Here is a 12,114-nt window from a genome sequence, read left to right as displayed (position 1 = left end):
AAAAGGGGGGGGGGGGGGGTTTATCACTCAGCATACCCGATTAAATAAAGTCACCACTCGCCACTGGTATATATATAAATATATACGTATATAGTTCAGTTATGAAACTCTAGATGCCGCAGGCTGACGGGTTGTTAACGTAACTGATGATATTCAAAGAGTTAAACGACTTGGTACAAGCTGATTGTTTCATGCTGCATATAAAGCCAATGAGCTTACTGCATTGCATTTATATGGCTGGCTAGCATTCACTTGAGATTCCTGCAGCGTGCTTTCAGAGTTCTCTGAAACCCTCCACCTTCCCCAGCTCCACTTGTATAGATCTGCTATGGGGTTATTTTATATGCAATTTTTGCAGCAGCAGCAGTATGTCTTAAATACTCACGGCACCGTAACACCATGTGCATTGGCAGTAGCAAGTTCCTGTACTTGCTTGCAGCAGCAGCAATAATCTAACTCAACAACATCAACCAACAGCAGCAGCGGCCTAGCAGATCTATTCCGCCAAGACCAAATACAACCCCGATTCCAAAAAAGTTGGGACACTGTACAAATTGTGAATAAAAACAGAATGCAATGATGTGGAAGTTTCCAATTTCAATATTTTATTCAGAATACAACATAGATGACATATCAAATGCTTAAACTGACCAAATTTATCGTTTTAAGGGAAAAATAAGTTGATTTTAAATTTCATGGCATCAACACATCTCAAAAAAGTTGGGACAAGGCCATGTTTACCACTGTGTGGCATCCCCTCTTCTTTTTATAACAGTCTGCAAACGTCTGGGGACTGAGGAGACAAGTTGCTCAAGTTTAGGAATAGGAATGTTGTCTCATTCTTGTCTAATACAGGCTTCTAGTTGCTCAACTGTCTTAGGTCTTCTTTGTCGCATCTTCCTCTTTATGATGCACCAAATGTTTTCTATGGGTGAAAGATCTGGACTGCAGGCTGGCCATTACAGTACCCCGATCCTTCTTCTACGCAGCCATGATGTTGTAATTGATGCAGTATGTGGTCTGGCATTGTCATGCCTGAAAGAGACGATGTCTGGATGGGAGCATATGTTGTTCTAGAACTTGGATATACCTTTTTGATGGTGCCTTTCTAGATGTGTAAGCTACCCATGCCACACGCACTCATGCAACCCCATACCATCAGAGATGTTATGAGATTTGTAAATTATTCCATTCCTTTTTTACTCACAATTTGTACAGTGTCCCAACTTTTTTGGAATTGGGTTTGTATATTAACATTGTCATATCCATCACCATGCTAAAATGTTCCGAGAGTTGTCATGATTTAAATATATATATGCCTAGAAATTTATAGGTAGAGCATATAATAAAAAGTCACTTTCAAAAATCGTGACTTTTTAAGACTGAAAATGTAGTCTTTAAGACTGAAAATGCTATATTATGATATACAGTAGTCAACATTTGAAGTGGATCAAAAAAGTTAATCAAAGTTGTCCTAAGAAAAGAACGCATTTTGGTTTTTGGTTTTAGGACAACTTTGATGAAAGGTTTTGATCCACTTTAAATGTTGACTAGTGTATATTATTGTCTATTTTACTGAAAACTAGATTTTTGGAACAGACCCTGCATGTGTCTGTGGTCTTGTAGCGTGTGGTCACTGCTTTCACTGTGTCTGTCTGTTTCCTCCACTAACTCAATCACTGCCTGCAGCAACTCACTTTCTCACCTCAACTGACAGGCTACAAATGGCCAGCAGTTGCCCTCTGTTTATCTTCATTTGACTTGGCTGAGACACAGCAACTGATCTGGAGTCAGATTACTGGCCTGTGAGTCAACTAACACAGTGCTTTACAGATCACATGCTTGATCTTGGGCCAGCCTTGTAGCGCTTGACCATAAATGAGATGTTGGCTATTAAAGCAGTATGGTGGAACTGACGTTGCAAGGCTGATAAACTAAACAACTTGGCAGAGCAATTGTTTACTTATTGTTTATGAATAAAATTAATCAGGTATAGAACATTGCTGTCTTTTATCATATTTCTGTTGCTGCTGTTCATTAAAATAAAGCACGTTACCACGGTTAAGAGGGTTCCAACCAACTCGGCTTAACATGCCTAACAAAACTCCTTAACCATAGTAAAATCTCATTCCCATGTGGTGCGTGGCTTTAATATGTGCTGTGTGTGTGTGTGTGTGTGTGTGTGTGTGTGTTCGTGTTCAAGTTCCTTACCAGGTCTCTGTCCTTGAATGGAGGCCATGTTACTCTCATCTGCCACTGAAACACAAAAACAAAACATCCATCAGCTCCTTAAACACTTATTTGTGTCGCCCAGTAGACATTCCAGACTGGATATAACTTCACAACAGGCTCATGTTAACAAGTGTAATGTTTAAGTTTTGCCGTAATGCTTTTAAAACACTTGCATGCATTTATGCTTCTATTGTAAGTTGATTTTAAGCTGACGCTAGCATCCAGATATCTACTACCATGCCGAGAAAAGTAGCTTAAATTAGTCTAAGCCGATCTTAGCCTGGTCTTCCAAATTAGTCAAGCTGGTTTAAATTATCTCCCAGTCTGACCAGTAGACCACCTAAGACCATCTTATACTGGTTTAGGCTTCTTTTACACATTAGGGTATAAGCCACAAAACTTCAAGAGATAGTTCCAACAAAAATAAAAATGCTGTCATAATTTGTTCACTCTCAAGTTGTTCCAAAACTGTATGAGTTTCTTTCTTCTGTTGAACACAAAATAAGACATTTTAATGAATGATGGCAACCAAACAATTGATGGTACCCATTGCCTTTCTGTATGGGGAAAAAAATACTATGGAAGTCAATGGCTCCCAGTAACTTTTTGGTTACCAGCATTCTTCAAAATATCTTATTTTCTGTTGAATAGAAGAAAGCATTTCATACAGGTTTAGAACAACATGAGGGTAAGTAAATTATGACAAAATGTTTATTTTTGGGTTGACAATCCCTTTCAGTTTTGATTTTATATGACTTATATTATATTTAGGATTATATTTACCCTGGAATAAATAAGCCACTGTAATACACTTTAGTCCTAGCATGACTTATGTCTTTTAAACTGAACCTTTATAAGAAAAAAAACTGCACTGACAAAATAATACATTGGATTTGTAGAGATCTCTTTAACTCTAGCTTTTCCACATGTGACCTGATGTATGGATCTAGCTTCATCTCTCTCTCCTCATGCAAGTAGCCACACTTGGTTTTAATTAGGAAAGGCTGTGCAGGGCCAGTTACGCTTCTGTACAGCTGAGAACATCTGTGGTTTGCCTAAACACACAAAACTACACGCGTACACTCACTCACACTCTCTCTCACACACACACACACAAACACTCGAACGGTTTGACTTACATTGTGCACACATAGCAAAAACTCATAAAGAAAAGAAATAAAAAAACAGGATATATATATAAACACACACATACATACATATACACACACTATTTTACTGTATAATATACAAAAATACAGCAAAAATGGTAATATTGTAAAATATTATTAGAATTTAACATTTTTGCATTTAACTTTAACATTTAAAATAAGTGTTTTCTATTTGAATATAATTTAAAATGTAATTTATTCCTGTGACAGATTTTTTTATACTGTGGTGTCACATGATCCCTCAGAAATCATTCTAATAAGCTGATATGCTGCTCAAGAAATATTCCGTATAATTATTAATGTTGAAAACAATTAATAGCTGATTAATGTTTTCGTGTAAGGTATGATACCTTTTTTCGGGATTCTTTGATGAATAGAAAGTTCAAAAGAACAAGAAATAAATTTATTTACGGACACTTATTTACTGGGTCATTTTTCATTCTTAAAAAAATCAAATGTGTCTTGTTTTAAGATTGCTCAGAATTTTCTTCTGGAAAACAAAACAACGGATTTTTGCAATGCATATGAGCGACTACATCTATGAAAACCACGATGACATTTACAGTAGCAACCCGTGGAGGAAAACAAGGAATTATTAGTGTGTGTGGGCCTGAGTGGTGAAAACAAGAAAGTGTGTCTCTGTGTGTGTGAGAGAGAGAGAGACTAATCCGCACAAACAGGATTGAGCAGTGAAGAGCAGCTGCTGCCACAGGCATTGCACCATGGGATACAATAATGGGGTTTCATTACACTGCAATTTCTCTTAAATAAGCCTTTTCATCTTTTATGAGCTCAATTTCCCCAGCAGAGAAATAACACTGGAAGAGAGGCTTGTGTGGGTTCACACGCGTGTGTGTACATATGGACACGTATGTGAGAGAACACAGACAGGGCTGATGGGGGAAAAAATAGGTACAGAAGAGTAAAAAAAGGGAGGAAAAAATAATATTTTGGCACTGAATGCTTGACAGCGCCTACAAATTTGGATTATCCACACTCAACAAAACACAGGCAAAATGTCACACTCATGCATGCAGAAACACACACGCAAACATCTCTCACACACACACACACACAAACACACACACACACACACACGAAGGACTGCAAAAACATCCTTTACGATCACATTATACTCAAATACTCATATTAATGCTGTTCACGGTGTTTGCTAAGTCAGGCAGCACTATTATTATTTGCTCAAAGTCATGATAACACATTCAAGCAAACCACACAGAACAAAGTGGCAACCGGCAAGAACACCCTAACAACCACCCAGAGCAACCTAGCAACAATGAACACATTAGAAACCAGCCAGAACACACTAGAAACCACGCTAAACACCCTAGTAACAAACCTGAACACCCAAGCAACCACTTTAAACACCCTAGCAACCACCCTAGCAACCAAAAATTAACATCCTGGAACCCAGCCAGAACAGATAAGAAACCATGCTGAAAACCCTAGCAACAGACTAGAACACCCTAGCAACAACCCCAAACGTCCTAGCAACAAGCCAGAACAACTTTGCAATGATGAACACCCTAGCAACCACGTTGAACACCTAGTAACAAACCTGAACATCCAAGCAACCACTTTAAACACCATAGCAACCAGCCAGAACACCCTAGCAGAAATTAAGGCCCTGGAAACCAGCCAGAACAGACTAGAAACCATGCTGAACAACACCATAGCAACAAACTTGAATACCCTAGCAACAACCCTGAACAACCTAGCAACAAGCCAGAACACCCTTGCAATGATGAACACCCTAGCAACCACGCTGGACACCCTATTAACAAACCTGAACACCCAAGCAACAACTTTAAACACTCTAGTAACCAGCCAGAACACCCTAGCAAAAATGAACACCCTGGAAATCAGCCAGAACAGACTAGAAACCATGACGAACACCCGAGCAACAACCCTGAACATCCAAACAACCACCCCAAACACCCTATCAACAAGCCAGAACACCATAGCAACAATGAACACCCTAGCAACAACTCCAAACATACTAGCCACCAACCAAAACATTTTAGCAACAATCCTCAACACCCTAGTCATGCCCCAGCAACAGCCTTGAACATGTGAGCAACACATAAAACACCCTAACATCCACATAGTAACATGTAAAATGCCCTAGCAATCACTCATCACCCAGAACACCCCAGCAACCAGCCAGAAACCCTTATCAACACCCTAGCAACAACCCTGAACATCACCCTAAAAACCATCCAAAACACAACAGAAACATCCGGACATCATAGAAACCACCCAGAACCAACCAATGCCCTAGCAACCACTCTGAACACCCTAGCAGCCTTCCCTTATCAACAGTAGAAACAACTCTGAACATCCTAGCAATACTAAAAACACCCTAGCAACATACAAAATGCCCTAGAAACACCCAAAAATCCACAGCAACATCCAGAATACCCTTGAAGACACCCAGAATCCCCTAGCAATGCAGGCTAGCAACAACCCTGAACATCCCAGCAAAACCTAAAACCCTAGCAACATGCACAATGGACTAGCAACCTCCCAAAATACCATCTTAACAAGCACCCTGACCATCCCAGCAACATAGAAAATCCCCTAAACACACAAAACAACAAAGAAACACCAAAAACATCCTAGCAACCTTACAGAATGCCCTACCAACAACCTTGAAAATCCTTGAAACAACCGAAACATCCTAACAACATGCAGTAACTGAAACACCCTAACAACGAAAAAAAAAAAAAAACACAGCGATACCTCAGCAATCACCCTGAAAACCCTGGCAACATGCAAAACGCCCTAGATACCACTTAAAACATCAAAACAACACCCAAAATATCCCAGCAATCATACAGAATGCCCTAGCAACCATCCCAAATACCATAGCATTACATTAGCAACCACCCTGAAGACATTAGCAACAACTCTGAAAATCCTAGCAACATGCAAAATGCCCTAGATACCAGCCAAAACAGCACAGCAACAACCAAAACATCTTAGCAACCACCCAGAATACCCTAGCAACAACTCTGAAAATCCTAGCAACATGCAAAATGCCCTAGATACCAGCCAAAACAGCACAACAATACCCAGAATACCCTAGCAACATGCAGTACACCCTAGCAACCATCCAAACACCCTAGAAACCAGTCAGTAAACTTTTCTTCTTTTTTTTTTTACTAAAATGTTAAGGAGAAAAATAAAAAAATAGTTCTACATATTCTGATAAAAGCACATTTGGCTGGTGTGTTGCACTACTGCATGAAAGTAAAGGTAAATGGCCTGAAAGCAATCAGCAAATGAGAAATTAAGAGCATTTTCACATGAACGTCTGCCCAGAAAAACACATACAGCTGCTAATGATGCGACTGGCAGAATAAAGCTCTTTCAGAGAGACTCGAGCAGAGCCAAAACTCTGAACTCCAAACGCTAGCCTCCAGAACTCAAGCCAAACCTCTCATAGGGACCACGCTTGACTGAGAAAAACCTTTGTCTTTCAACGTTTCGCAATATCACAGAGGAAAACGTTAGCCAGACTGAAATTATGTGCCTTGAGGATAAGAAAAGTGGACCCTTGGGTGATGGATAGATTACTTTAAAGGTTTGTAGAATGTTTGTAAATTAAGATTAATAAATACGTTGGTTATTTTTGTATTTGGATATAAATGACCTGTATTACGCTAACAGCGGTTAATGCTAGAGTAAATATCTGAAATTGCTCCCACCTTCAGTCACAGTTGTGACCCTGAGTGGAAATCCATTACCCAAAAACCCTCCAAAAACAATCACTTTGATGGAAATCGTTGCTAAAACTTGCATACATCATACAGCTTTGTAAGTTAAGCCTTGAAACAGAACATTTTAAATGATTTAGTTTAAGCAAATCATAAGCAACCACATATATGCATCAGAGTTTGTTAAATTTATTTTATTGATTAATATATTCAAATAAAGAATATTACTCATTTTCTTTTAATAAATGAATCTATGTCTCTAATCTGTCTCTCTATCTATCTATACAATTTATAAAAGTAAAAAAATAGAAATACTTATAGTGAATTACAAATGCTAATGCCTTTGCAACAATGATTTAGATTTTTTTTTAGATGTATATTTATTTATCTTAATGTACAAATTTATCAAAAAGAAATAAAAGAGGACAAAATGAAATGAAAAAGGACAAAAAGAAACACTAACTGAACCACGGGCCACAAGGCCTATACAGAAAAATTGAAAGAGTAACTTAAAGAACAAAACGAAAAAGCGAGAGAGAGAGAGAGAAAGAGAGAGATAAAGAAATAAATAGAGGGGAAAAGGTCTGGATGGGGGATAAAAGATGGCAGCAAAGCACGACACTATGAGATGTGTGTAATGAAAACCAATCAGCTTTCAGCAGTGAGGAGATTAGCACAGTGGCAGTGGAGCTGAAGCCAATACTCCACCCTAATGAAATGTAATTGGAAACGGGCGAAAACTTCCCATTGTGGAGCACCGAAATATCCCTCCTGTTTCTGAAGGTGGTGGAAAAGAGAGAGGACAAGTTATCGGGGTCATCCGTGGCTAATACTGGGAAATGTGTAGCTATAGGGCTTTATTTTGCACTGAAGGCAATCGGTTTCCACTGTGTTCAGATAAACAGACCAAAATCTTTCAAAAGTCTTCTAGGTCTCAGTATAACCTTTAATCTTTGTCTACAAGGCTTTAGCGCAAAATATTTCACCTCAAAAACCTGCGTCTTATTAACTGCGTCCAAGTTAACCAAGCGTTAAATGCACTGAAATTGCATTGCTCTGTATTTAAATTAAGTCATTAATCTAATGTCTGTAAAGTCCCAGTATAGTAAACTAAATGCATTTTTAACTGGTCAAAATGCATCTAGTCCACAAGATGTAGTTTATTTTATCTGGAGATTATTTTGTAGGTAGTTTCTGGTAAATGTGGTGTGTGTGTGTTTCATACCTAAATCCATGCTCTTGGAGGACTTGTTGGTGGGGTAATCTGGGACTTTCTGTTGTTGAGGGTATTGTTGGTTGGTGGGTTTGTAGGAAACCGGCCCCATTTCAGCCCTACAAGACACATATCACACAAAGTCAGTTTGATCTTACAATGCAACACTCTAATCAAGCATATATGCTATATACTACAAGCATAAAAACACATACACTACCTCTCAAATGTTTGTGAGTAAAATGCCTCTGAATAAAATATTTTATATTCACCAAAGCTGAATTTACATGCTCAAAAATACAGTAAAAACAGTCATATTGTGATATATTATTACAATTTAAAAGTTTTCTTTTATAATATATTTTATTGATGCAAAGCTGAATTTTCAGCATCCTTATTCTAACATTCTAATATGCAGATTTTTTGCTCAAGAAACATTTCATATTATTATCAATGTTGAAAACAGTTGCGCTGCGTTAGTTCAAAAGAACAAAAGAAAATTCAAAAGAGCAGCATTTATTCGAAATTGAAATCTTTTGTAACATTATACATGTCTTTTCTGAGAAAATTCTGAGCATTTATTTTAAAAAATCTTTTGAACAGTAGTGTAGCAGAAATATTGGATAAAATAGTCAATATTTCATATGTAACTAACTATATACATTGAATTATTTATTGATATGTTTTAGTACTGAATGACAAAGTATTTGCAACCGACATTAATTTCATTCATGTCTACCTATACTGTAAACAAATCTTTCTTTGTGTGTGTGTTTGTACATAAATATGTAAGTCTATGGTGTCTATGTCTATGGTCTATAGTGGTTACAATTGGGTGTTTGACGGAATAGTTGATGGTACAACTAGATAATAATTCTTCTGCATGGTATCATTGTTTTCAAATCTTTGAAATAAGGCTTCAGGATGCAATACCGAGCACTGATCAATGTACTAGTTTATTTGCATTCACAATAAGAGCTCTTAAAGAAAACCAATGAACTGTGGCCGTTATCTCCGGATTTACTCTTTGAGCGCTATAACTAACCGATTTTGTTGGTGTTTGTGTGGAGGGTTTGTTTCCAGCAGGTCCAGATCAGAAGGTGGAGGGGGGAAATCGTCTTCATCGTAATCTTCCTCCGGCAGTTCCTGTGGTCCGCCAGGGGGTCTGTAAGGAGCTGTTTGGAAATATGAGTTTTAATGTTATATACTAATATTAAAGCTGATGTTCATCACACAAAGCCATTGTATGGCTTCAGAAGACTCATGTCTTTCTTATTTTTTAGCTCAACTTTCTAAGTTCTCTTCTATTGTATAGGCGTTTCACTGAGAAACAGAAAGTCATACAGGTTTAAAAATGACTTGAAAGCAAGTTATTCCTCCTATTATGAGGAATAAGACACACTTGGCCACGTTCACTGAGTTTTGAATCATCTAACATGTGAGAAATAGATTGAGACCTTCTCAATGACCACACAATGTTCTGATCAATGTTAGCAGCACTAGTCTGAAATACCTCCATTACGACTCAATTTTCTGCACTACTGTCCCCATTCCTTCCACCATTTAGCCATATATTGTAAAGCGGGTCCAGAATGACTGCGTCATATATATGCAGTGACATGAAATATGAATACTGGTGCTAGCAAAAACATGTGATTAAAACAACACTTCTTTAAAACTAGCACACTTGTACGCTGGGTTTGGCGTTTTAAATTTTTCAGATTTGACCAAATCTAACGGCAGCGAGTGTGGAAAGCAATCTGAATTTAAAATGAGACGTGTGTAAATATCACATCCCCCTCTTTGTGCGAGTAAAGTACAGTCACATGCTTTGATGGACAAGAGACGCTAATCAGTAAACAATGGTTTCCCAAAAACACGGAAAAAGCCTTTTGTGTTGGCACGGGCAACTCTCTGGAGAGCGGCGGGAAAGAATAGTGTGAATTTAAAACAGTTTGTTATCCGTTCTCGAGCGCTCGGCACAATTGCGAGTATGCTAATAAGGCCCACTTAGAATCCATTTCATCAGCTTAATGATTTCAAGGTCAGGCCGCGTTGCATAAAAGCGGAAGAAAATGTAGCAAAAATATCGTCATTGGCTTTCCATCCGTATTGATGAGATGGGTGGATTTCCAACTTGTAGAAGTCGAAAAAGCTAATGGAAAGCTACGCTGGCATGGAAAATGAGGCGGCAGAGAAAATTAACTCATTTATTTATTCCCCTTACAGAGAAGCAAAGCACTCTTCACATGGTGTTGATGAAGAACGCTCACTTTCTTTCTGTTTTGGAGACCTGATCAATTTCATTGGTTTCTTTAACAGTGAGAGAATTTAGATGAACTCACTTAACATTATATAAAAGCAATTACTTGGTGTGCATTTAGAATGAAGTCAACAAGTTAAGATGGATTCACACCGAATGTGATTTGGCGACCACCAGTGGAAACCGCCACATGATCCAGTTGAATTCTGGAGCTGTCTATGAAGCAGGAATTAATAGTACAGCAACTTTAAGTCACGACCTAAAGCAATTGAATCAGTGGCAGTGTGTACTTACCAGGAGCAGCCTCGTACATGCGGTTGCTTGCTATGGATGGTGGTGCCGAACTGTTGGTGTGGTTGCTGTTTGGACGAAGATGAACAGGAGAGTCGTTTCTGGTGACAGTTTGACTGCTTTCTTCATCTTCCTAAAATAGAGGGCGAAAAATTAGAGAATTATTTTAGAGACCAAAAAAAGCAACAAAACATTAATCTGGAAGATGCTGATTGGGAAAAAATGTCTTAACAAATATGGGTATTCTAAAAGCATGTTGCTCAACAGGATGCCAACATTTGGAACATTTGCCATGCAGGACAGAAAACAAGGTTAGGGAAATGAAGTACACCCAAATATTATAATTCTCTTGGGATTTTGCTTACCCTCAACCTTTTTCTGCATGTCCACTCTTCCATGAAGCACATATAGAAATTTACATTCAAGTGTATTTAAATATGGAGTGTAAAGACACCCAGCAGGCATCGGACGTCTATGTAACGTCAGGTAGATGTTGGACATGACGTCAGACAGACGTTGCATTTTGGTTGAAAATGAAAATCGGGTTGACGTCAATATTTGACGTCGACTTAACATTGGATTTTGGTTACACAACCTAAAAACAACAAAATATCAATGTCAGCTGACAGTATTGGGACATCAATTTAACATTGACATTAGTCGTTGAATTTACATTGAATTTTGCTCACCCGACGTCGCAACCGATATTTAACCAAATATCAACGTCTTATGACGTTGTATGCCTGCTGGGCATATTGTTTTGCATTTTTGCTGTTGTCAAAATTGGTGCAACACAACTTGATACTTTGTATCTGAATGTAAGCAACAAACACAACCATTTCATGAAAGAAATTCATAGTTGTATTCAACAAGGATGCATTAAATGACAGTAAAGACGTATAACTTTTCAATAGATATCTATTTCAAACAAATACTGTTTCTATTCATCAAAGAATCCTGAAAAAAAACCGTTTCCACCATAGTATAATGCAGCATAAATGTTTTCAGCATTGATAATTATAAGCAATGTTTCTAAAGCAGCAAATCAGCATATTAGAATTATTTCTGAAGCATCATGACAATGAAGCCTATATATTAAAGTAGTAAACTGTTTAAAATTGTAATAATATTTCACAATATTACTGTTTAACTGTATTTTTAATCCAATAAATGCAGCCTTGATAAGCATGAGAGACAAAATATTTTTTT

The 12,114-nt window shown here is 37.8% G+C and overlaps 1 protein-coding gene across 1 annotated transcript in view; it reads right to left on the bottom strand.

Annotated features, from left to right (window-relative positions):
- LOC107556285 (partitioning defective 3 homolog B-like) overlaps positions 1 to 12,114 on the bottom strand; it is a 94,824-nt gene that overhangs the window by 59,932 nt on the left and 22,778 nt on the right. Inside the window, exons 6-9 of the mRNA XM_016239355.1 lie at positions 10,909 to 11,038; positions 9,397 to 9,526; positions 8,364 to 8,470; positions 2,212 to 2,256 (exon numbers count right to left, since the gene is read on the bottom strand). Coding sequence (XP_016094841.1) covers positions 2,212 to 2,256; positions 8,364 to 8,470; positions 9,397 to 9,526; positions 10,909 to 11,038 — 412 coding nt within the window. The remainder of the gene's footprint in view (positions 1 to 2,211; positions 2,257 to 8,363; positions 8,471 to 9,396; positions 9,527 to 10,908; positions 11,039 to 12,114) is intronic.

The sequence above is a fragment of the Sinocyclocheilus grahami genome, unplaced genomic scaffold (genome assembly GCF_001515645.1).
Source record: "Sinocyclocheilus grahami isolate Dianchi unplaced genomic scaffold, SAMN03320097.WGS_v1.1 scaffold563.1, whole genome shotgun sequence".
Lineage (NCBI taxonomy): Eukaryota > Metazoa > Chordata > Actinopteri > Cypriniformes > Cyprinidae > Sinocyclocheilus > Sinocyclocheilus grahami.
This window is presented reverse-complemented; position numbering and strand designations above follow the sequence as displayed.